General features: G+C 37.6%; 1 protein-coding gene across 1 annotated transcript in view; it reads right to left on the bottom strand.

Annotated features, from left to right (window-relative positions):
* Positions 1–26,606, bottom strand: part of TTN (titin) — a 234,902-nt gene that overhangs the window by 59,094 nt on the left and 149,202 nt on the right. Inside the window, 56 exon segments of the mRNA XM_054277824.1 lie at positions 64–357; positions 499–798; positions 1,054–1,335; positions 1,420–1,728; positions 1,853–2,155; positions 2,245–2,544; positions 3,006–3,287; positions 3,400–3,702; positions 3,807–4,109; positions 4,201–4,482; positions 4,571–4,721; positions 5,599–5,747; positions 5,839–6,153; positions 6,842–7,141; positions 7,231–7,527; positions 7,613–7,930; positions 8,010–8,309; positions 8,410–8,539; positions 8,639–8,671; positions 8,765–8,913; positions 9,321–9,629; positions 10,105–10,534; positions 11,012–11,202; positions 11,294–11,602; positions 11,705–12,004; positions 12,402–12,695; positions 12,780–13,064; positions 13,164–13,460; positions 13,565–13,864; positions 14,329–14,631; positions 14,729–15,100; positions 15,196–15,498; positions 15,600–15,899; positions 16,320–16,598; positions 16,706–17,011; positions 17,098–17,294; positions 18,258–18,363; positions 18,458–18,757; positions 19,001–19,300; positions 19,395–19,510; positions 20,046–20,232; positions 20,347–20,643; positions 20,737–21,024; positions 21,123–21,244; positions 21,344–21,521; positions 21,629–21,776; positions 21,908–22,059; positions 22,352–22,636; positions 22,976–23,090; positions 23,174–23,361; positions 23,736–24,038; positions 24,161–24,463; positions 24,659–24,928; positions 25,581–25,847; positions 25,943–26,067; positions 26,171–26,579. Of these exon segments, the coding sequence (XP_054133799.1) occupies positions 64–357; positions 499–798; positions 1,054–1,335; positions 1,420–1,728; positions 1,853–2,155; positions 2,245–2,544; positions 3,006–3,287; positions 3,400–3,702; positions 3,807–4,109; positions 4,201–4,482; positions 4,571–4,721; positions 5,599–5,747; positions 5,839–6,153; positions 6,842–7,141; positions 7,231–7,527; positions 7,613–7,930; positions 8,010–8,309; positions 8,410–8,539; positions 8,639–8,671; positions 8,765–8,913; positions 9,321–9,629; positions 10,105–10,534; positions 11,012–11,202; positions 11,294–11,602; positions 11,705–12,004; positions 12,402–12,695; positions 12,780–13,064; positions 13,164–13,460; positions 13,565–13,864; positions 14,329–14,631; positions 14,729–15,100; positions 15,196–15,498; positions 15,600–15,899; positions 16,320–16,598; positions 16,706–17,011; positions 17,098–17,294; positions 18,258–18,363; positions 18,458–18,757; positions 19,001–19,300; positions 19,395–19,510; positions 20,046–20,232; positions 20,347–20,643; positions 20,737–21,024; positions 21,123–21,244; positions 21,344–21,521; positions 21,629–21,776; positions 21,908–22,059; positions 22,352–22,636; positions 22,976–23,090; positions 23,174–23,361; positions 23,736–24,038; positions 24,161–24,463; positions 24,659–24,928; positions 25,581–25,847; positions 25,943–26,067; positions 26,171–26,579 (14,334 nt within the window).

The following is a 26,606-nucleotide window of genomic DNA, read 5'->3' as shown; positions in this document are numbered from 1 at the left end:
GGGCAAATGCTTATAGAAAAAGAGAAAAAAATCAGTGAAAAAACATAAAAAACCAAAAATTACCTAGTTTTTCTTGACACTCAATTGGTATAGTTGTATCTGGAAGGCTAAGGCCAACAATGTTTTGAGCTCTCACACGGAATTTGTATGTTTTTCCTTTCTGTAGGCCTGTAACAACACAGTCTAGCATAGGGACTGTCTGGAACTTTGTCCATTCATCTGCACCATCTTCTTGATATTCCACTAAATACCCAGTTATCTCAGCACCACCATCACGATCTGGTCGATTCCATACAAGGGAAACTTCAGTCTTGTCAACATCAACATGATGCAGATTCTTTGGTGGCCCTGGAGGATCTTTTAAAACACAACACCAAAATGGTCACTAGGATGAAAAATCTATGGTACCAGTGTATCATGTTCATACCAACAAGAAAACCTCAAAATTATCAAATCCCATATAAAAAAAATCAAACCATATAACTGAAAAACACTTACGCAGTGGATCTATAGCTTTGATAGGCTTAAGTGTTTCCACATATGGACCTCTACCATACTGATTCTCAGCTGCAACCCGGAAGAGATACTGAGTGCCTTCCATCAGATATTTAGCCATATGACTGCGTTTCTTGGAGGATGATGAGATGGCTACCCACTGTGCAGAAGCTACATCTTTCCTCTCCACCACATAGTTGGTAATCACAGAGCCACCATCATCTTCTGGTTCCATCCAAGTGAGATAGCATGAGTCACTTCTAACATCACTGACATTCAGATTTCTGGGTGGACCAGGCTTATCTAACATTGATAAAAATATAATCTGTTATTTATTTGGTAACCGAACCGATTTCTTAAAATCTTTGTAAATTTCAAGGTAAACCATATTATATTTCATGTAGTTTTTAGCCCTTTCTCTATTTTTTATATTTGCATAAAAATAAAAATATAACTTGGTTTATAACTTGGTTTACAGATATTTTCCAGAAATTCCTTTAATTCCTAATCTCCAGTTATAGAGTAAAAAGATGTTGTATAAAGGGAAAAAAAGATTACCTAAGACCACAACTTTTACTGAAACAGTCTTTGAACCAGCTGGATTTTCAACTGTCAGGGAGTACATTCCACCATCTTCATGGACAGTGTTACGGATTTCAAGCTTACTGCCAACTCCTGTAACTTCAATATCAGCCTTGGGTGAGACCTCATGATCTTCCTTCTTCCAAGTAACTTTTGGGAATGGAACCCCTTTAATAACAGCACTAAGTCTCAGGGTATCACCAGCTTTTACATGCTGTTCGCGGGCCATATTAGCATCAAGTATTAACTCAGGAGGTTCTGGAATCAAAAACACAAGTTTTACAAAATGAGGAAAAAAAAGGTCTGTTCTTAGGTTAACTTATCTGATTTTCTTAAACTCACCAAGCCTGTCCTTTACTTCTACTGGATCAGGAACATGCGCTGGATCAGATTCACCTGCTGCATTGACTGCCTTGACCCTGAATTTATAGGTTAATCCCTCAGTAAGACCAGTGACTTTGTAGTTTGTTTCAGGACAAGAATCTGCTGTAAGATTAGCCTGTTTCCATTCCTCGTCTCCAACTTTCTGAAACTCTACAAGGTAGCCAATTATCTTGCCATTTCCGTCATGGCGTGGTGGTTGCCAAGATAAATCAACTGAATTTTTAGTTTTATCTATTGCTTCTGGATTAACAGGTGGACTTGGTTTTGCTGTTATAAAAAAAAAAACAACAATAAAGAAATGGGAGAGAAAAAAAAGATACTATTAGAATAATTTTTAAACTGAAACTGAGTGCATTAAAAATTCAATGAGAAATGAAATGTGATACTTTACCGATTGGATCTCTAGCGAAAATTGGCTTTGATGGTGGACTAGGATCACCAACACCAATTTCATTTTCTGCTGAAACACGGAATTCATACTGACAACCTTCAAGGAGATCAGGTACTTTGAACTTTGTACCAGGGAAAATTGGGTCTTTAGTAGCTTTGACCCATCTTGTAGCCATTGTTTCCTTCTTTTCTACAATGTAGTTTGTTATTGGCTTGCCTCCATCATATGGTTTGTTCCAAACCACTACTGCAGAGTCTTTGGTTACATCCTTAATGATTGGTTGCTCAGGTGCATCAGGAACACCTGGGGTGAGAAGAAAAAAAGAGTGTATGAGCATTACAAACAGAATAAAGATTGGAGTATCTAAATAAAATTGAAAAGTAAAAGCTTACGGAAACGGTCCTTAGCTTTCATCTCATCAGAGATGAGAGGATCACTTATGCCATAAAGATTTTCAGCATAAATTCGAATTTGATATTCTCTTCCTTCAAGCAGCTTGGGAATTTTGCATGTTGTCTTCACTGTGGCAGATGTAACTGGCATCCACAAGTCTTTGTGTGTATCCTTCTTCTCAATTATGTAATTTGTAATTTCACTGCCTCCATCATCTAATGGAGGTTTCCAGGAAACAACCATATGATCTTTAAAGACTTCATCAAATATAACAGGGCCTACTGGAGGTGATGGGCGATCTGTTTAAGAAAAAATAAAGCATATCCATGCTTTTTTATGAACTTCACAAAACAACATAGATTAAACACTGTCAATACAGCAAATACAGTATAAAACTAGAAACTTGACAGCACAGTTATAATAAGGAATAAAGACTTCAGGGGTATTCCTCTGTAATACATGTTTGACATACTGGAATTATTTCTGTAATGCTTAGAAAGTATTTGGTGATTAACATTGTCTACAGTGTTGAGATTCTCTAAATGCATGTAGAGAGATTAAATTATTCATGCTGAATAAACAAATTCAGAGTTAAATATGTGCTTAAAATAAATAGATAGCTTTTTAGTAAAACTGAGAAAGCAGTAAATTGAATTATTGTAATAAAGAGCACATTTAAATACTTATTTTTTTAAAAAAATCAATGAATTCTAATCACCAATAAAAATCACATACAATATTGTTGTTCAGTAAAACCTACCAACGACATGAACTTGACAAAATCCTTTTCTTGATCCTGTGCTGTTCTCTACAGTAACACAATATCTGCCTGTGTCTTCACGGACAGATTTTACTATTCCCAAACAAAGAGTTGTAGGAGTTGTCTTAATCTTTATTCTGTCATCTTCTTTCACAACAATATCATCCTTTAGCCAAGTAACCTTTGGTGCAGGTTTGCCTGAGTAGCGTCCAGTCAAGCTGAAAGCTTCACCAACTCGGACAATAAGCTTGTCTCTAAAGTCAAGGTCAAGTGTGGGAGGAGCTGAAACACAAAATACACAAAGCCAACAAATGTCAGCAATATTATTATGAAAAAGTAAGGAATCAGTAAATGTAATTACTATTTTCAAAAGAAATATGAAAAAGAAACATACCAATTTCATCCTTGCATGTGATTGGTTTAGTGCAAAATGATGGCTTGCCTTGCCCCACAATATTGCAAGCACTCACACGAAACTCATAGGTGTCACCTTCTTTCAAGCCTTCTACAGTGAATTTCCTATCAAGCATTTTTTCCTTTGTAACTTTGTGGAATTTGTCTTTTCCAATGAGGCGGCTCTCTAGAACATACATGGTGATATCTGAGCCTCCATTATATTTTGGAGGGTTCCAAGTTAGTGTAACAGAATTCTTGGTAACTGCTTTTACTTCCAGGTCTTCTGGACGGTCAGGAACAGCTGTGAATAAAGTAAAAACAAGGTAGATTCATTTTTCCTCATATTCAGAATCTTCCCGTGTATTAATCTCATATGACAGTTATCCACACCAAAAATATTCTTACTTATTGGATCTCTAATGAGAATCTCTTTTGTTGTTTCTGTGAAAGGACCCATGCCAATTATATTCTCAGCTGCAATTCTGAAAAAGTAGGCTTTCCCTTGAATAAGTCCCTGAACAGTAGCATTCTGTCTTGTAACTGTGTAGGTCACTGGAGTCCAAGCTCTGTGGTCAGATTCACGTTTTTCAATTATATAGTTGGTAATAGGAGAACCACCATCATCTTCTGGAGTAAACCATGACAATTTACAAGAGTCATTAGTTAGATTCTCTGTAAGGAGTGGCATTCCAACTGGGCCTGGCACATCTGGAAGCAAAGAAAAAAATGGAGTATTGAAACATACATGCTGAATCTTAGTAAACTGTACTTGCTCACAAGCACTGAAGCTGCTATTTACCTAGCACATCAACAATAATTGTCTTCTTCCTCTCACCACCATCATTTTTAGCAAGAAGAGTGTATAAACCCTGGTGACTCCTTTTGCAATTCCTGATGACTAAAGAAGAACTAATAGCTGTTTCTTCAATTTTGGCTTCTTCTGGCAAAGCTTGCTCATCCCTGCTCCAACTCACTGTTGGAGGTGGTTTTCCTGAGACATATGCTATGATCCGAATTACTCCTCCAGCATGAACAACAATTCTGTCCCTGACACTTGCATCCAAATTAATATCAGGAGCCACTGAGGGGAGAGAAAAAAAAAAGTCAATTATTTCCTTTTCTTACTTTGAGTTAGAGATACTAAGAATGTAAATCAAAATGATAAATACCAATTCTGTCCTTCATTTCAATAATGTCTGTAACTTCTCCAGGCTCTCCGATGCCAGCAGCATTTACTGCTCTAACTCTAAATTTATAAAAACAACCTTCTTTTAATCCTGTCACAACAAACTTGGTTCCTCTAATTTCTCTATCTTTTACCTGGAAAAAAAAACCATTGTAATCAGTAAACATCAAGATTCCATCAATTTCTTTACAGAGTTTGAAACAAATCTGACATTAGATATCATTTCAGATTTACAAGCACACGAAAGTATTAAGTGTACATGGATGTACATGGATCTAGCCAACAGAATTCTTTAGAATTTTTAAAAGAAATATATCTCATGGACCTACAAGCTATTCTAAAGATTTGTCTTTTTTCTAACATATTCTAACATAGAAGGTTGTTAGAATTATCTATTTAGCAGTTACAATTGTCTGGTCTCAGAAGAATTACATATATTTTTGGACACATAAACTCATGTAAGTGAGAAAAACAAAAAAAAGGGAATTAATTTATTTTCTTTTCAAAATCCAATATAAAGTCTCTTTACCTGGAAACAGTATAGGAAATGTGGGTTTTACTTAAAATGAAGCCACCTATTTATGGAGATACAAAAAATAACCAAGGTGTGTACCAGTTAAATTTTCTGTAATGCACTATTTAAAAAAAATTAGGAAAATGTAGAAATGTAGTAGTTGTAAACGCTTTGACATTGTCTGATGCCAGTGAGGTTTACTTTTCTGACAGTTCTAACTTGGTCTTCTGTATTTTTTTATCACATATTACCTACATATTTTCCGACATCTTGAAATAAAAATTGTAAAATTCTACTTCTAGTATTTTCAAAGTTAACTTCATGTTGAGGAAGGACAAGCTTGGTCTGGTATTTTAAACATACGAAGATAATTATGGTACAAACTTTTAGAAAATAACTTGAATAGCAAAAATTTTTCCAGAAATTTTTTCTGGAGCAATTCATATTGATATATACAGACAGAAGAAGTGCTGATTCTGTAATTGTTTTCCACCTACCCGTTCCCATTCTTCCTTTCCTTCCTCTTTAAACTCAACAATGTAGCCAGTGACTCTAGAACCACCATCCTTTACTGGTGGAGTCCACTCCAAGTCTACAGAAGACTTTGTCCAATCAGTAACTTTTGGTATAGGAGGGCCAGGTGGGGCTGAAAAATATCATCATACAGCATAAAAATGTATTATGCGATCTTCTTTGAATACTTTCAAATTTAAAAAAAAATAATGTAAAATATTTACCAATAGGATCTCTAGCAAGTGCTGGATCAGATGGCATGCTTGGTGGGCCAACACCAGCCGCGTTGATAGCTGACACACGGAACTGATACTCAGAGCCTTCAATAAGGCCTGTAACTTTGTATGAAACCCCCAGTGTCATAGGCTTGATAGGATCTCGGTTAACCCTGGTCCATCTCTTTCCAGTGGTCTCTTTGCGCTCCAGCCAGTAACCAGTAATAGGAGAGCCACCATCATGTTCTGGTTCTTCCCAGTTTACTGTCATTGAGTCACGTGTTATACTGCTAACTGTTGGCTTGTCAGGAGGTCCAGGCACAGCTGAGGGAAAAAAATTCACACATAGCTTGTAAAATATATGCTAAAAATACATAGAAATAGCTAGAGTGCAGAGGAGCTATGCACTCACATGGTCACCATTGCACTAGGCAGTTAGCCATTTGCACAAGATTTCTTTCCTCATTCAGTTTCTCACCCCTATTCAGGTACATATAATTCTGTGAAAAATGAAACATCTCTCCTCCAGATAAAAATTGTCAAAAAACATTTTTCCTAGCCTTTCTGGATCACTACCTCATTTTAGTGCTCAGCTTAACACTTGCTGTTTAAAGAACCATTTTCTCTTGCCAATCTAACATTCCTCCTAGGTCTGAGCTTTTCTGTACAATTTATCTTTCAAAAATGAAGGTAGGAAATTGATTCTTTCTGGTCCAAGACATTAATAATAGGTCAAACACAATAGAATAACTTGAATCTTATCAAATAAACATTTACTTTTGTATTTAAGCATTAAAAATATTGAGATTGTACTTTAATATGACACAAAGAGGGAGAAAAATATTTTAATTGCCACACATGTTTTTAAGAACCAGGTACTACTGCTAAAACTCTTCAAGTTATTCTAGAAAACTTAGTAAACAGAGAAAACAGTAGCGGCATTTAACAGATGCTGTATGCATAGAAGCATATGGAAGCAACTGACATAACTTGAAAGCTTATTTCTACTTACTGAAAAGGTTTCGTGCTGTTTCTGGCTCACTGTCCAAAGGTTCTCCAATACCGTATTTGTTTTGTGCCATAATGCGGAACACATATTCATGGCCTTCCATCAGCTTGGGAACAGTGAATATGCATTCCTTGGGTTCATTAGTAACAGCCACCCATGTCTTCCTATTTGCTTCTTTTTTCTCTATAACATAGTTTGTTATCTTAGAACCACCATCATCCAATGGAGGAAGCCATGATATTGTCATTTTATCAGCCAAAATGGATTCAAATTTAATAGGTCCTACTGGAGGTCCAGGACGACCTACAAGATACGTTTTAAGAAAGAAGAATTAATCAAGTGTCAAATGCATGATATCAGTTAATGTAATTGTAAGAGCTCTTGATATGTACCCAGAACATTCAGCCGCATCTCCTTTGAAGCAGTTCCCAGGTCATTTACAGCTGTGATAGTATATAAGCCTGTATCATTTCTGCGAGACTGTTGGATCACTAAAGTGCAAGTATTTTCATCAACAATCTTGTTGACATGTTGATCATACACCACTGGTGATTTCTCATCTGGTTTCTTTGGAGGAGCTTTTAGCCATGTTAATGTGGGGAAGGGTACACCCTTTATCTTGGCCACAATTTTAACATCTGTTCCTTCTTCAACTTCCATAAATTCTTTCAGCTCAATAGATGGTGGACCTAAAACAAAATGTTGAAAAAATAGTATACAAAAATATTTCATAATTTTAAAATGGAATTTGTATTTACTACTATTGCTACTTACATGTCTGGTCTTTGACAACAAGTGGGCCGACAGTGGCTGAAGGTCTGCTAGGACCTGCTATATTTACAGCTTTGACTCTGAATTCGTATTCTCCACCTTCTACAAGATCCTCAACAGTAAACTTAGTTTCTTCCACATCACGTCTGTTGCATTGCTTCCAAGACTCTTTCACTTCTCCAGTACGATCCCAGCGGAGACATTCAACATTATAATGTGTAACAGGAGCTCCACCATCATTCTTTGGTGGTTTCCATGTCAGGCTCACTGTGTTCTTGGTTACAAGGCCAATCCTCAATTTAATAGGTGGATCAGGAGGATCTTCACAAACAAAACAGAATAGTGAATAAATCCACCACGCAGTACCATGTGGTTAAAGGATTTGTTTGACTTTACTTACGGATTGGATCCCTGGCTGTGGTCCGCTGGATGGTTTCTGCAGGAGGCCCAACTCCAAAACGGTTTTCTGCACGCACCCGGAAGAAATACTCTTGGCCAGTTATGAGATCAGGTACCACAAAGGAAGTACTGCCACAGTTTGGATTGACTTTAGTCCAGGCCTTCCCATCAATATTTCTCTTCTCTATAACATAGCCTCTGATTCTATCTCCACCATCATCATCTGGCATCTTCCATGAGAGTTTACAGCTACCTCTTGTGATATCACTTACTTTAAGGTCTTTTGGTGGACCAGGGACATCTGTTAAGATAAAAGCACAACAAACAAAATTTTACATAAGTATGTAGAAAAATAAGACTAAATCCTAACATTTGGATACTTCAATATATGCAAGCCATACCAAGCACATTGACTCTGACATGCACTGTCTTTTGTCCTGCTTTATTCTTTGCTGTAATACTGTATCGTCCAGAGTGACTTCTGTTGCAGTCAGGGATGATAACCTCTGAACGCGTATCAGTTGCTTCCACCTGCGAATTATAAGAGCAAAAAGAAGTTACAGAGCAAACTTTAATATTTATGTGTCAAAAATGCAACAATATTGAGGTTAAAAATATGGCTTGCTTTACCTTTGCTTCTTCAGGTACATTATGACCTCCCTCCTATAAACAAATAGAAATAATACAAATGTAAAAGGGAATAGGCTTAAATGCCTAGAAAGAGGTGTAGGAAAAATACCTACTGCTTTTACTAACCTTTGCTGCTGTTTTTGCTTTTCCTTCATACTCCCAGAATGTTTTTGGAACTGGACGACCCTTGATAATAGCTGGGATTTTAATTGTTGTGCCAGCACGACAAGAGAGCAAATCCTGTGCTCCAAGATCAAGGAAGATTTCTGGTTCCTCTGCAAAAAAATTTAAATACATAAATTTTAAGAGCTACTGAAAGCAAAATTCCATCATCACTGAGCTGAAATCCCCCAGAAACGTGGAATGCATGTTCATGTGAGAAAGGCTGGACATACAAAAAGGGAACTGGGAAGTATGCAAATAGAAAAACTCGTTGCTGTAAGTTTTTCATAAAATAAACAGTATTTCATTAGTATGTCTGTAACTGCTCATCAGTTTCCTGATGGAGCACTCCCTGGCAATAGACATAATAATGAAACTTTCAAAGATGTGTGTCAATCTTTTGCTATACTCTTGTATAAATGTTTATTCTGTTTTGGCTTGTTTGGTATCCTTTTTGAACATTCATAGCAGTAAGTGGCATTTGCATAAAAATACCTAAATCAGTTCTTGGAACTCTTACCTAGAATATCTTGGACAGGTATCTCTGATGTTGCAGGACTTGGTTCTGATTCTCCAGCAGCATTTACAGCTTTCACCCTAAATCGGTATTTTCTGAGCTCTTTCAAGTTGGGAATAACACATTCACAAGTAGGAAAGAGTTTGTCTCCTTCATTCACCTTCTTCCAATCAGTACTACCTTCATCTTGCATTTCAACAATATATCCTTTTATAGGACTCCCACCATCCTTTTGAGGAGGCTTCCATGCAAGTGCTACAGATGATTTGGTTTTGTCTTTGACCTCTGGGCATGATGGTGGACCAGGCACAACTGGTAAAACAAGAGCAAGTAAAAATTACCCTGGTGTTAGTGTGTTCTTATATTTTTCTGGATAGGTTTCTAAAAGAATGCAAGTATTTTCATTTCTTTACCTGTATACAAAGTATAAACCCTAGAATGTGCATACTAATTACATATATTCCCTATGTTAGCAAGTGATACTTAAGGTATAAGGCAGAAATTTATTTGGCAATGCCTACACTGGTGTTATTACAGTATTAGGTACATAAAAGAGGTAAAAAGTTAAAATTAAAGCTAATTATTTTTAAAATTTTAAAATCAGAAACTTTGTGTCAATATATTCTCTTAGGTTTAATGCAAACAAAACCTTTGATTAATGTTAGTACATTAATACTTCATTATTAATTATTTTCATTAATAAATTAAAAAAAGTAACAGTAACAACAAATTATTTGTTCTGCTGTGATACAGTCCTCTAACGCAGTCATACAAATAATATACTCACATATAGGATCTGCTGCCAAAGCTGGATCTGATGGTTCACTGGGAGGGCCAATTCCAGCAAGATTTTCAGCCATAACTCTAAACTGGTATTCAACACCTTCAGCCAAACGAAGCACATTGTGCTCCAGACCTTTTACTGATGGTTTTGTTACTGGAGCCCTGTTGACACGTGTCCAGTAGACACCTCCCACCTCTCTCTTCTCCAACCAATAGCCAGTTATTGGGCTGCCACCATTGTCCAAAGGAGGCTCCCAAGTCACCAGCATAGATGATCTTGTGCGATCCAAAATTTTTGGCTTTCCAGGAGGTCCAGGAAGACCATAGGGATCCTTAATGACAACTTTTTCTGAGAGGCATTCATCACTTACTCCATATTTGTTCACAGCCCGGACCCTAAATTGGTATTTTTCATTTGTTGAAAGATTCCATACCTGAAAAAGAGGATTTAAATCAATACTTGGCTACTTTCAGAATCAACTTATTTGGATTTAAGCAGAATTATTCGCTTTAAATTCTGTCTTGCAATCTGACTGATGCACCTATATTTATGTACTACACAGTTCTATGTGATGTCCTAAGAATACTCCTATTTCATGTGCATAGGACTGAACATAAATAAAAATGTCATTAAGTTTGTTCTTGCAGGTGGTAAAAAAAATTAATAATTCTGGAAAATTGAAAGGAAGGTGTCTTCTCTCTAGCTCAGCTGAGGTTAAGGAGCAAAAATGAACAATTTCTTTCGTTTTGTCACGTGAGGGATAACACAGATACATGGATGGGAAACATTCATGCAGTAAGTCTGGAGTCTAAATGGAGCATGAGCACAGGTACCTGTGCAAGTAGCAGTTTCCATTAAATATGTAATACTGTTATTTTTATGCATGTAATAAAAATATTTTGCAAATTACCCCAAATCTTCTCTCAACGGCGCCTTTAGAGACTTCTTCCCACTCCGATTTCTTCTTACTAGCATCACGTTTTTCAATAATGTAATGGGTAATTTCACTACCACCATTATCAAGAGGTGCATCCCACGTTAAATAGCATGATTCTGCTTTAATATCAGAAACAGCAAGATTTCTTGGTGGAGAAGGACGATCTGTATGAAAGCAATAGAGCATGGAACTAAGTTAAAAAGAAGGCAAAGGCATTTTATTAGCTGTCATTTTATTAAAATGTTGTATCCTTACCATACACTTCGACATGCACATTGCGGAATGCAGTGCCAAGACGATTGGTAGCTCTCACAGTGTAAGTGCCTTTATCACTCCTCGCTGCTGCAGGAAGGATGAGTTCTGTTTTTGCCTCAGTTCTAGATACTTCTTCCTTGGTTATCTTAAGTGCATCAGATGTTTGGTCAATTAACACTTCATTCTTGTCCCATTCAATCTTTGGCATTGGCAGGCCTGTTACATCAGCAGGAATGTTAACTGGCTCCCCTGCCTTGACTTTGATAGTATCTCCTCTCACAGCCAAACGCAATGTAACAGTTGGAGGCACTGAAATGAGGAAAGTGACAAAGTGAAGATGGAGATGAAACAGAGAAAGTGCCTTGAAGTGTTCTAAAGATATTTATATGGATTTCTTTAAAATTTATATACCTTCATCATCTTGTATAACTACATTGAGGGGCAGTGATGGCTCGCTTTCTCCAATCTCATTGACAGCTTTCACACGAAACTCATACATATGAAGTTCATCGAGTTTTTCAACAAGAAGAGATGTCTTTGGACAGAGCCTTGCATTAACTCTTTCATAATCTTTTGAATCATGTCTCCTCTTCTCTACAATATATCCTAAGATGGGACTACCACCATCACTGCGTGGAGGCTTCCAGTCAAGTGTAATGGATGACTTTGTCCTCTCTGTGTACATGAACCTCTCAGGTGCTGTTGGAGGACCTATTAATACAGATAAATTACAATAAGAAAAAATTAAAATACCAGAGAATTTTAAATAATAAGAATGGAGTGGCTCTGGCCTTTTAAAACCTTAGTTTTTACATGCAAAGAATCTGAGTATGATTATGGCTCGTATAAAGTTTCTCATGTATGTGGAGAAAAAAGTAATAAGTAGTGTCTCAGTAGGCACAAGTATTTTGCTATGTAAAGAACTACACTAGCTTCAGAGAACTGATTCAGAAACTTGACTGAAGTAATGAAGCTAAGGTAGATGCCTATCCATGTAGTTGAAAAAAACCCACACTTTCTGTATAGAGGGAAAGACAAAAATATTGTCTAATTAATCTGACATTAATTTTTTTTCTTTTTAAAAACCCGGCAAAATGAGTCATCTTACCTAATGGATCAACTGCAAGAATGGGTCCTATTTCCACAGCTGGACCAGTACCAAATTTGTTCTTGGCACTAACACGGAATTTATATTCTTGGCCTTCAATTAGACCTGTAATATCACATTTAGATCTATCAGTGTCTACAGCCAGTCTCCATGTATGCATTTTGGCATCCTTCCTTTCAACAATGAAGCCTATGATTTCACTGCCACCATCATCTTCAGGATCAGACCAGTTAAGCAAACACATCTTTCTGTTTGTGACCACTGGCTTTAGGTCAAGGACTGGTCCAGGAACATCTGAAAAACGAAATCAAACAAGTAATGTAAAGCCTATGCTGACAAAATAAAAGCTTATTTAATTTGAGAAAAGATTTTTCTTACCAAATACTTCTACTCTGGTTCCTGCTGATTTTGTACCACTGCTATTGGAAGCAGTAATTACATATCTTCCATGGTCTTTTCTCAATGCATTCTTAATGGTTAACTCAGATTTTGTGCCAACATTTTCAATAACAACTCGATCTTTGTCTAACTCCCCCTCATCTATAGCCCATGTAATGGTGGGAGCAGGACGCCCTGTCACAGTAGCAGGAATTTTAATAGTCTGTCCAGCCATGACCTGAATGCCTGCTTTCACAGAAACATCCAGCTCAACAGTGGGAGGCTCTGTGGAAGAAAGAGAAACAGTTCATTGGTTGGAGGAAGGGATTCAAACCTACCTTTTAAGCATCTGGACATATCTTAAAAACAATATGATCGCAATACCTTTAGGCTCTGCAACTGTTGCAGGTTCAGTTTCCCCTGGTGGTCCTTCTCCAGCCGCGTTGAGTGCAGTAACACGGAGCTTATAGTCTGCACCTTCCCTCACCTCTCCAACAGTAAACTGCAGGACCTTAATGGGCTTTGCTGTGCAGCGTGACCACTCATTTACACCCATCAGTTGTTTGTACACATGGTAACCAGTGATATCTCCACCACCATTATACACAGGAGGTTGCCATTCTAGCTCAATGGAAGTTGCACTTGTGTCAGCAATCCTTGGAATTGGGGGACCAGGTGGCACTATAAATAAATAAATAAACAAACAAGTAAGTGTAAATAAAAGTTAAAGGCTATGAATCCTATCTTGTCAACTGTCTGCTATTAGCTTCTGCTAGTCCACTTACTTATTGGGTCTTGTGCAGTTTTTGGATCTGATGGTGGACTAAATTTACCAGGGCCAGCTGCATTTTCAGCACACACTCTGAAGATGTAAGTTAAACCTTCCAAAAGTCCTTCAACTCTTAGTTCTAGAGCATTCACAAGGTTCCTGTTGACCCGAGCCCAATGAGTACTATTGATTTCACGTTTTTCAATCCAGTATCCTATGATAGGGCTGCCATTATCTTTTGGTTCATTCCACTTCACCAGCATACTGTTGCTGGTTACATCTTCCACATCAGGCTTATTAGGTGCATCTGGTGGAGCTGAAAAACAAAAAGGTGGTTTTGCCGTCATTGCTGTCTCTTCAGAGCTTACTCAAAGCTAAGAGAGCACTATGATATAAGAAATTACTAATTTTAATTAATAGTTTTTCTGCTCTCTTAGAACTTTTGATTTCTAAAGGTGATCAGTAAGCAAATTTGCAATGGTTCTCTTTTTTGGTAAGAATACTAGTCTATGAAGCACAAAGAATGTCAGTATTCAGATGTTAAGTGTTTTAAGGGTAAAGCTTTATGACAGTGATCATCATTCTTATGTGTCTACTATTGAAATTAGGGTATTTTTGATAGTTCTCTGTATTTCAATGGTTTAAAATGTGCAATAATTAACACATAGCTCATGTTTCTTCTGGGAAACATCTACATAGATAAAGATGAGTATTCCAATAGTCTGTTAGAGTTTCACACCTTGTTTTCTGAAAAGGTTGTTTTTCAAAATTAAAACTTACAGAAAGGATCTTTAGCTGTCATTGGTTTTGAAACACATGGTGGTCCTGCTCCAACTCTATTTTCAGCAAATACACGGAATAGATACTCTTTTCCTTCAATCAGTTTTGTTACATGGAATTTGCAGTGCCTGAGTGTTGAACTGACAGTGACCCAGCCCATTTCAGCTTTTGTATTGTCTTTCTTTTCCAGTACATAGTTTAGGATTTCACTTCCACCATCATCAAGGGGAGGCTCCCACTTGCAAAGGACAGAATTTTTCCTCAAATCTTCAAATACAAAGTTGACTGGTGGCCCAGGTGTATCTGTTAGTAAACCAAGAAAAATGATGAGTACTCAACTTGTGCACTTCTTACCTAATACTCTGAACAACTAGATGTTTTGAGGACATTCTTTACATACCCAACACATTGACTTCACAGGAGGCTTTTGCAACTCCATGATCATTTTCTACTTTAATTGTAAATGTGCCGTGGTCTGCTCTAATGGAGTCACGAACTGATAGTATGGACTCTCCTTCCTTGTGGTTATCAACACTCATACGTTCTGGCAGTGAAAGCTGGAAAGGTTTCTCTTCTTCCGCTTCACCCTTCTTCTTTTTAGGTACTGTTACTCTCTTTTTGATATCCTCTGGTCTGACAACTTCATCATTCCTCAGCCAGGTAATAGATGGATAGGGTGACCCTGAAATATGTGCCTCAAGTATGATCTCATCACCTCTCTTCACCTCAAGGCCAGACTGTAGGTTTGCAGCAAGGAAGACTTTTGGAGCCTCTGTAATAACAAAAAATGAAAAATGAAGTAGAATCTTTCAATATGTCTGAGGATATATGGCAATTAATACAAATGATCTAATGAACAATTCATACCAATAGGATCCACAGCTTTCACAAAAGGAGTAATCCGAGAAGGCTCACTGATGCCAGCAGCGTTCTCAGCACGTGCACGGAACTGATACTCCTTTCCTTCCTCAAGGCCTTTCACCGTGTAAGTTAGCAAGGGTACCAGATAGTCATTGCATCTCTCCCACCTCTCTTTGCCCTTAGCAAGCTTCTCTATTATATAGCCCATAATCTTGCTTCCCCCATCAAACAGGGGTGGTTTCCATGTAAGAGTTACTGATTTTGATGTTGGATTATGGACTTCAAGGTCGACAGGTGGATCTGGGGGCTCTGTGAAAGAGATCAAAATAGGGATCATATGAGAAAAGAGAGTATGAAGATTTTACTTAAAATTCAATTTTTTAGATTATTTAATAGAAAGAAAAACTTACGTTTTGGGTCTTCTGCAATGATTGGGTTTCTTAGTTCAAGATAATCACCCCCTCCAATCTTATTGACAGCTTTAACACGGAAGTAATATTCACAGTTTGGTATAAGATCTTTGACTTGCCATGAAAGCTTATTTTCACCAGACATGACTGGGATGTATGTTTTACGACCAGCTTCCCTGCGTTCCAGAACGTAGTGCAAAATAGGAGTACCACCATCAAAGTCTGGAGGCTCCCAGGATACCTTGCAAGAATTCTTAGTTACTTCGCTTGCCTTGATGTCTTTACACTGTCCAGGTGGACCTGTTTTAAATAAGAATGAAACAATTAGTTAATTAAATAGATGAGAAAGTGTATTCTTATAAATATGAAATTATATTTCATTGCTTTGCTTTGCAGAAAGCAAAGAACACAAATGTGGACTACAAAGCATCTACATGAATTTCTGTTCCCAAAGATGAAATATAGTCCGAATTCTTAAATAATTTTTATATTTATATGCTAACTTTTCAAAATAACTGGGCTTTGAGCAGCCACTGAATAGTCAGAGCAACTTGAGGTACAGTGTTTTTTCAGGGGACTTCATAACATCAATCTACATGTGTCTGAGTGGAAGTGATTTCTCTGCCTGGCAGAAACCGTATCTTTCTAGCCCTGTCTTCTGTCAGCTGCAGGGCCCAAGTGAAGATGAGCATATTTCTCAGAATGGAAGAAGATAGTTACCTATGACTTTGACATTGACTGAGCCAGTTGTTGATGCCAGCTTGTTCTCCAGTGTGATAGTATAAACACCAGCATCAGCATGAACACTGTCTATCACTTCAAGCAATGCAGAGCTGTAGTCACTCTTCATTGTTGTTCTGTCACCAACTTTCAACTCCTTGCCATCTTTGTGCCATGTTATAGTTGGGGATGGAACAGCTCTGAAGGGTATAGGGATACTTAGCTTCTGTCCTTTAACAACAACAATGTCCCGAGTTTGCAGATCAATGGTTGGATTACCTGTAAAGGAAAGCATAATGTTACCAGAAAGTTGCCGAACATAATTCTGTTTTTCAGTTATGCAGATCTGACAAAAAAAAAAAAAGAAAAAAAGAATTAATTCTTACAGTCTGGGTCCTTGGCAACAACTTTTTCTGAGATGTCTGATGGCTCACTAGCTCCAACAGCATTGACAGCTCTGACTCTCAGCACATATTCTTTGTCTGGAACAACTCCCTCGTCCACTTTACATTTTAGATCTTTAATTGGACGAGAATTGATTCGCATCCATTTTTCTGTTCCTGCTTCACACATCTCAACATTGTATCCAATAATAGGACTTCCACCATTCTTCTCAGGAGGTTTCCAAGCAATGCAAATGTGCTTTCGGCCTGCATCTGTGACATGTAAATCCTGAGGAGGTGAAGGAGGGCCTGCAGAAATGGAAAGGTAAGGTGTGATTTTCCTCCCAGAACAGTACACTGCTTCTAGAATTCATATACTGTATTATTCTACTTACTTGTTGGATCTTCAATATGAATGAGGTCAGTTGGTTCACTGGGATGACCACATCCAGCTTCATTTTCTGCACGGACCTGGAACTGTACATCTGTTCCTTCAATGACATCTGTCACTCTGAAATTGCAATCTGGACCAGCTGTCTTCCCAGCTTTTACCCAGCGAGTAGCCAGCTTTTCTTTCTTTTCAATAACATATCTGAAGAGATTGAGGAAAAATACTATGAGGCACTTGAAATAAGAACACTTCAGACTTCTTCAAGAAAATAGATTAAAAGAGATCAGACTAGTTTAGACAGTGGAAAAGTAAAGAGAATAATGGATAATAGATTCAATTAACTTTTCTTCACACTTTAGCCACCTAGACCTAGTGGGTCTCAGCTCCTCATAGGGCTGACATCACTGAAAGACCCAGGTTTGACTGTCAATTCTTGAAATTTGTTCTGTGTTTTAGAACTGAAATGAACTGTGTTCTCAGGTTGTAGAGAGCTGCAGAGGCAAATGAACCTCCAAGCTATACTTGTATCTTTGCCAGTTTGGATGTCAGTGGTCAGTCCATTGAGAATATTTGAGGATACTATTACTTGGCTGTCAAAATTCCGCTTAGGATGGGCTATGGCAAAGTCATGCAAATTGAGTGACTTCTTTTCCTTTAGGCAGATCTCTGTAGTTGTTTGTTGGTTTAAGATGTGCTTTTTGTGACTGGGAAGGAGGAAAACAGTTTGTTTGAAAAGTGTTATAAAGAAAAAAAGATCTGAAAAGACTCATTTTAGCTGAGTGTATACAGCTGGAATGACAAACAAAGGCAGAAGGAAAATACAAGCATACTATGTGCTAGATGATTTTAAGTGGCTATTATTCTGCAAGAACTGGAGACTATGGTCACCTTATTTTTTTTTCACAGCTACTAATTATTATATGCTGTTTTGAGGATGTTGACTCATATTCCCTGTTCAGGCACATTAGGAATTTTATTTGCATAATTACTACATTTTAAAATGAAGCCCTTCATTGCTTTGACCACATGGCTTCTCTTAAATCCATTCACATATTTTTAATATAAAATGTTTCAATGTAAAATTTAAATATTTTGAGAAAAACATCTTCACTTGTTAAAAGATGTTTATCTACAGAAGCCTACAAAAACTTAAAATGACCTTACCTTTGAATTGGTCTGCCACCATCATTCTTAGGTGGTTCCCATTTCAAATCAACATGGCCTTTTTTCACTTCAACTATTGTAAGGGCATATGGAGGCCCAGGGGTTGCTAAGGTAAAAAAATAAAAAAAGGCACATATTAGAAGACTATGAATTCATGACGTGTGAGCTACTGATCACTCACTAAGCAAATCAAAACTTACTGAAAGTATCTTTAGCAAGGACTGAGTCTTCAATTTCACAGTAGTCACTCTGTCCAATGGCATTTTCAGCAGCCACACGGAACACATAGAGTGAGCCTTCAGTCAGTGGGCTAACTGTGTACTTGGTGTCCTTCACTGTCGTATCCACTGTCTGCCAGCCCTTCCGCCTTACATCTCTTTTCTCAACAATGTAGTTGGTAATTGGGGAACCCCCATCCTTTTCTGGTACTGTCCATTTAAGATCTGCTGTATTTTTTGTAATATTAATAACTTCAAGCCATCGGGGTGGTGAAGGAGGATCTGCAAAATAGGAAAAGAAAAAGTAAACCAGAATGTTGCAATTCCCACAAAATATCTTGGAAGACGGGGAATACACCAAAACTATTAAAACTTTGTATTTCCTGAACTGAAGCAGGGGAGATTTTAGTATTTCATAAGCCTTCCAAGAGTTCATTTAGTACCTACAAAGACAGACAGACAAGGGGCTTTTAAAAAGTCAGAGACTGTATTTACAGTAGCAGCACGTTCTGAAACAGTACTCACAGAGCCTCTCCTTGCACAGCACAGGGTCACTGGGCTCACTGGGCTCACTCTCGCCAGCCTTGTTCACAGCTCTCACACGGAATGAATATTCTTGTTTCTCCATAAGATCTTTAAGGAAGTGTTCAGTTGTTGGAACTCCTTCAGCCACTCTCACCCATTCGTCTGTTCCAGTCTTTAACAGCTCAATGACGTAAGATTCAATTTTTGCCCCTCCATCATGTTCTGGCTTTGTCCAGTTCAGGGTAAGGAATGTCTTGCCAATGTCTTTCACAGTTGGCTTTCCAGGAGGCCATGGTGGATCTAGACAAGAGTCCAGTATTAATTATGTCATTGATAACAATTTTTTAAATGTTATTGTTGCTAAATTAAACCATTAAAAATGTGTTTACTGTACCGATTGGATCTTTCACTAAGATTGGCTCTGTTTCCCGGCTTGGTTTTCCAGGTCCTGCAAGATTCTCTGCCAAGACACGGAACTTATACTTCTTCTTATTTGTAAGACCTTTAACTCTGGAAATAAAAATTAAATTTGATTAAACCAAACCTAGGCATTAATTAATTTCTAAAACATCATTCTCTCCACTGTTTATACCACACATAACTTGGAAAATCTGAAAATACCCAAATTATAGCTAATGATGTCAACACATTGTCAACCCTAAAATGGTTGAATGAATGTTTTGAGAACCATCTTGGATTTTTGCATGTTCCATGGTTTTTAGTTAATGAGAGTATCAGGAACAAAAAAAACCTAAGGATTTTGGTAAATTGATACTTGGGATGACCATGTCTCTGCCATGTTAGAATATCTTACGGGATTATTAAGCACAGGAATTATCAAGCATAACATTTAAAAGAAAAAAAATTCTTCTGTAGAGATACCCCTCATTAAAACTAATTTAAAAAGTAAGCTACCAGAGGTAGTTGGATCAAAACTTATGGAAACTAGGAAAAAATAAAAACAAAGTAAAACTTATTTTAAAAGCTACTGTTAAATTTTTATGTCTCTGTGATCAATTTCACCCTAAAGTGACTATAGTCTTACTTGAATGTTGTATCTTTGACTGGCATTTTGTTGCATTTTATCCATTTATCCTGCTCTGGATCATATCTTTCAACCCAGTAGCCAGTTATGGGGCTGCCACCATCTTCATCTGGTTCATTCCATGTTAAAGTGACTGAATCTTTAGTGACCTCTATGGGCTTGAGACCTGTTGGAGGGCCTGGCGGATCTGTATAAATTAATTTAAAAAAAAACAAACAAAACCCAAAACCATCAGCCAGAGTTTTTTTTTTCCTTCCTGTTAAAATAGTGTAATAATTTATCATTAACTTAATTAACTAACCAAATGAATATTTGGCAATGATGGGGCTACACTGTGCTGGCTCCCCAACACCATACATGTTTTCAGCACTGACTCGAAACACATATTCTTTATGAGGAGTTAAATTGGTAGCTCTGAATTTTGTATCTTTAATAGTTGACGACAACTTGTCCCATATTTCGCTGTCTGTAGCTCTTTTCTCAAGGACGTAGTTGGTAATTTTAGAACCCCCATCATCTCGTGGAGGATTCCAGGTTAGAAGGCAGGATTCGTTTGTGATTTCTGTTACATCAAATGCAGCTGGTGGACCAGGTTTATCTGTAGAGGACAAGACGTGAACGTTAATTTTCTGCTTGCATACCTTGGTACATTACTAATGATTTGTATAAATAACATAAAGTACATGCATACCGAGAACATTGACTTCAACAACAGCAGTAGCCCGTCCACTGGAATTTACAGCTTCTATGATATAGGTTCCACTGTCACTCCTCTTGCTGTCTGTAATAGTGACTGTAGAATGATTAGGCTGGCTTTCAATGGTGATTCTGTTGTCAGGTCTCAAAATTTTGTCAGCCTTGGTCCAAGTAACCTGGGGCTCAGGCTTTCCAGTTACTTTAGCTGGCAGCTCAATTTTAGTTCCAGCTTTCACAGTAAGTCCAGCAAGAAGCTTCACATCTAAGAAAATTTCTGGACCCTCTGATTTAGGAGAGAATGAAAATGTTGTTAGAGAAACAGTATTTCAGAGACTGGTAAAAATAAAGCAGCTATAGCAATTTAGCAAGTGAAGTCGTTACCTTTTGCATCAATGGCCTGAATATCATCAGTTGGCTTACTTGGCCTACTTGCTCCCATTCTGTTCAAAGCCTTAACCCGATAAGCATACCACTCTCCTTCCTGGAGCTTTGTTACTTCCATTCTGTAAAAAAAAAAAAAACAAAAAAAATTTAAAACATTTAGAGTGGTGATGATGGCACAATTAGTTAAGAGGATTTATCTACTGGGTCGATTTACTTACTTTGTTTCAATAACAGGCTCCCCACATATCTCCCATTTGTCTGTGCCACGTTGGGATTTTTCTACCAGATAACCCTTAATGCGTGCACCACCATCATATTTGGGAGGCTCCCATGTTAGGAAGATTCCTTTGGATGTTGGATTTCTCCATTTAACATTTTCTGGTGGGTCAGGTACCGCTATTAAAAATTAAAAACATATGGGATCTTAGAAATCAGTCTAAGGAAGATATATTATTTTTATATCTTACTTTGAAGAAAATCAGAAAAATTTCAAATATGCTTACTTGCAGGCACTGACATATTTACAGGTTCATCAATATAAGCAGGCTCTCCAGGGCCACATTTATTGCATGCAAAAACTCTAAATAAATATTCTTTCCCTTGGACGAGGTCAGGTACAGTGAATTCTTGGTCAACAATATGATCCATAACCTAAAGAGAAGAAAGGTTCCAATGTGTTTTTAAAATTCATTTCCAAAGAGTGATTAAAAAAATAAGACAAAAAAACTCAGTAGCACATGTGAAAACAATATAGAAATTCAAATGAGAAAGAATGAACTTACTTTGCTCCACGTTTTCCGGCTCACTTCACGTTTTTCAATTATATAGCCAGTGACTGGACTTCCACCATCATCTTCTGGAGGTTCCCATGCAAGCTGCACTGTACTCTTGAGTACTTCTAAAACATTGAGCTCTCTCGGTGCACTTGGACAAGCTAGAAGTCACAAAAATTGTATTGTTTTGTAATTAGTGTTTGATGGATGATGTCTATGTAATGTATCTACCAGAAGACTTAGTCTTGTTAAGTCATTCCTCTTTAAACAGCAAAGTTACATATTGAAAACTAGAAAAGAGGGTTTTTTGAGGAGGGATTTTTAGTTTTTAGTTATATTTTAATATATCTGGTTGGATGATTGAATCTGGTGTAAGATTATACATTATTAACCTAATTAGATTTTAAGACAAATGCGGAATGTTACTGCTAAAATACATACATGTCCACTTACCAATGACATTAACATTAATTTCTCCTGTAACAGATGACACAGGGTTTTCTAATGTCAAGAAATAAAGTCCCTTGTCTGGGCGCTCACTCGGAGTAATTACAAGTTCTGCAAAGGAGGCAGTGGTCTTCATTTTTACACGATCACCCTCTTCTAAGACTTGGTCGCCAAAATACCATGTGGCAGTTGGCACAGGGTACCCAGTGATGGGAACATGGATCTTGATTGGCTCTGGTACAATAACTTCCAGCCCATCCTTAAATGCACTTAGGTCCATTGTAGGTTCAACTGAAAAAAAATGGAAAGAGGATTCAATAAATTATCATGAGATGTTTCTTTTTTAGGGATCTTCTCTGCCTTTGTTTCCTTCTGTTACCTCTCACTTTCCACAAAGGTAGGTCAGGAGACAAAAGGTCATGCCTTGCTCCTCAGGCAACCTAACAGGCCTCTATCTCATAGTGCAGATAATTCTCTGCAAAATTTATAATGGAGAAGAAATAGCTCATGATCTCAAATGCCTAAAGTGTACCAGTTATCTGGTGAAAAATACACACATTACCCACAAGATGCACTTTAATTGTGTGCCTTTTCTGATTAATTGATTGAACAAAATGGCATGTGACTTACCAAAAGCATCATCTGCAGTTAATGGCCCAATAGCCTCTGCTGGGTCAGACACACCAGCTGCATTTTCTGCTGAGACTCTGTAGTAATAACTGGATCCTTGTTTCAATCCAGTTACCTAAAAACACACAAACAATCATTTACTACCTCATATTAAAAATTATCCGGACATTTTACCTGTTGATGAAGAGAACATTGTACCTTAAAAGTAAGAGCAGGTACTAGTTTTGGGTTACAACGAATCCACTTGTCTGTTCCTTCCTCTTGCCTTTCAATAATATAGCCTAAGATTGGACTTCCTCCATCTTCGAGAGGGGGTTCCCATGTGAGCTGAACTGATGACTTAGTTTGATCTGAATGCTCAAGGTTAATGGGAGGACTTGGTCTCTCTGAAAAAAAAATATTGAAACAAATAGATTTATGCAGCTGATAAAGTACCATGGTTCTGCAAATTAGGTGTTTCTATCCTACAGTACAGTTTTTAAAGCCTTTGCATAGCTTTTTCTGAACTGATATTTTTAAATTGAGGTTGCATCTGCATCCTAACTTCAGAGAAAAAAAATATCTGCAGTTCTTACTAAACCAAGTGGTAGCAAGGTATTCCTGCTATGTTTGAAGGACAAAGGTAGGAAATAGGGAAAATATAACTGTACACAGTATTTGCAGCACACATGTTTGTCAGTTGAACTTTCCTGCACACAAGGCATCCAAAATGCTCCTGTCTCATAATGCAATCATAATCATACATACTTTGCATACTCACCAATTGGATCCATGATTTTCACTGCACGCGTAGCAGGACTTGGTTTGCCAACTCCAACCATGTTTTGAGCTCTTACTCTGAAGAAGTACTCTTCATTTTCCACAACATCAGTCAGGACAGCTGACAGTTCATCAGCTCCTGTGGTCATAGTTGGCTCCCATCTGATGGTAGCTCTGTTACGCAGTTCAATAATGTAGCCAGTAATCGGGGATCCTCCATCGTCCTCAGGTGGTTCCCAGCTAAGTGTGGCTCCAAACCTGTTCACATCACTAACTTCTACATTTTGAGGAGGACCAGGAACATCTGCATTTTATTTTAGAAGGAAAAAGGAAAAAGAAGACATGTAGGTTTTTCCTATTGTTAGAATTTGTACTGCTTTTTCTACACAACAATAAAACACTGAGTTTTTTGTAACTTCTGCTCACCAAATTTGCTCTTAGCTTCCACAGGTGTGTCTGTTTCCACTGGCTCACCAGTGCCCACTCTGTTGCGTGCACTGACACGGAAGAGGTACTCAACTCCCCCTTTCTGAAGTCCAGTAACAGTGTATTCACAATTTTCAGCACGATCTGTGGCCACAATCCAGGTTTTACGCTTGATATCACGTCTTTCAACGACGTAGCCTATGATTTTACTTCCACCATCACTTTCTGGTTCTTGCCACGCGAGACCAACTTCACCATCATAAGTTTCAGTGACTTCCAAGTTTCTCACTGGACCTGGAACATCTGTTAAAGATATGACAATACTTCAGGGCATTGAATCGATTTTCTTCCCTCTGGCTAGAGAAGAGGAGTTTGAGGGGAGACCTCAATATGATCTACAGCTTTCCCATGAGGGGAAGCAGAGGGTTTCTCCCTCAATAAAGGCTTTTTACTCTGTGGAATAATGGTAAGCAAGGTTTTAATAATACAAGTACTTACCAATGACCTCTACATTGATGAATGCTTCTGCCTGGCCATGTTTGTTTCGAAGCACAATCCTGTACCTTCCCTTATCTGATTTCTTTGCTTCATAAATTTTGAAGGTAGTGCAGTCAGTTGTTGTATCAACAGTTGTTGTGGGCAGACTTTCTCCTGCTTTAAACCATTCAGCTTCTGCTCTTGGGTAGGCATCATATGGGACAGTCATAGTTAAAGGTTTCCCAACATCAACCACAAGGTTTTGATCACCAGTCTTGATTTTAGGTGCAGCTAAGAAAGATGAATGTGAAATGTTCAGTACTTGCATATATATATGTACAAAAATTGAGGTACTTGTGCAGTCAGTAAAGAAGCTAACACAGAAAAGTAAAAGGAGCTAACACAGAAAAGTAAAAGGAGTGTAAACTCTAAGGAAATCCTTCATATACTTGTAGAACAACTCCAGAGAAAGAAATACAGGCTGGTTGGAATCTACTGTGTCCTCCTATAAAATCAGGAAAGAAGGAGTTGCTTTTTGAGAACTAATTTAACTATTCTGTAAAATAGACAAATTAGGAATTATATATCTAATATGACTTAAATGAGTAGGCCAAATAATTTTCATTGTTTTTAGTGACTTAATTAAAAGCTTTAAGTTTCTTTAATCTTAAATCTTGCTCTTTGGCAAATACACATCGAAAAGCGATGGGTTTTCCTCAACAGCTGGATCAGCATCGTATAACAAAAAAGGTTTGTTGCTTAAATTCATATTCACATAGTTTAACAGACATGTTAAGCAATCCTCAAATAGTTTAACATTTTTCTCAGGCTGACTGTGTATTCATTTTAGTTCAACTCCTTGAAAGAGCAAGAATCAATTTAGTTAGAAACTAAGTTCACGAATCGAAGATTTTATAAAAGGAGCACAAAACAAGCAACTTACCAGCTAATTCAAGTTTAGCTCTAGCTTCCTTGTCTTTGGCGATAAATCTGTATTCCCCTTGGTCACGGGGCTTTATGTCACACACCTGCAGCCTGTGGACCTTTCCTTCACTCATCATCTGATGTTTGTCACCTTGGATGATAATCATGTTGTTTCTCAACCACTTGACCTCCACACCATCTTTGTTCAATTCAGCCATGAAGATGACATCTGCACCAGGAGCTTCATAAATATCTTGTGGTGGTCGAATAATCTCAACAGGGATTTCTGAAATAAATGTTGATTCATTCAGTATTATTTTTTAATTGTTTCTACTATTATCAAATAATGTTGAAATAAATCCCATCCAATTTTACACATACCTTCAACAAAAAGTCTTGCCCTAGATCTCCTGTCATCCACTCCACAGGAATATTCACACTCATCATCTAGTCTACAGTCTTTTATGATTAACCTGTGCAGATTTCCATCCTTTTCAAACTGGTATCTTTATGGAGGAGAAAAATAGGCAGTATTTTAGTTTCTAGACAAAGCCATAAAGTAAAACAAGCATGTTTAGCACATTCAGAAGCATAATAAAATGTACATACTTTTTGCCTTCTTTGATTTCTCTTCCATTTCTGTACCATTTTACACTGACTTTCTCTTTGGAAAGCTGGCATGTAAAGACAGCATCATCAAATTCAGTGACAGTCTGGTCCTGAAGATGTTCAGTGAAGTCTGCTGGTGCTTCTGTGATGAGAAGCTCTGCAACTGATTTGTCTTGTCCAGCAGTAACAGTGTATTCGCCTTCATCTACAAACCCACAGTCTTTAATGATCAATGAGTGCTTGAATTTATCAATTTTGTACAAAACACGCCTGTCAAATGTGATCTCCTCTCCATTCTTTGTCCATTTGAGAGTTGCATTAAGGCGATTGACTTTGCACCAGAATGTGACAGTTTTCTTTTCCATGGTCTCAATGTCTTCAAGGGGCTCAACAATTCTGAGATCCTCCTCTGTTATGGAAAAAAAGCAAACATTTT

The sequence above is a fragment of the Melozone crissalis genome, unplaced genomic scaffold, assembly GCF_028551555.1.
Source record: "Melozone crissalis strain CALT ecotype California unplaced genomic scaffold, PUWL_Pcris_2 ptg000023l_1, whole genome shotgun sequence".
Classification (NCBI taxonomy): domain Eukaryota; kingdom Metazoa; phylum Chordata; class Aves; order Passeriformes; family Passerellidae; genus Melozone; species Melozone crissalis.
Note: the sequence above shows the minus strand (reverse complement) of the source record. Positions and strands in the feature narration are given on the sequence as shown.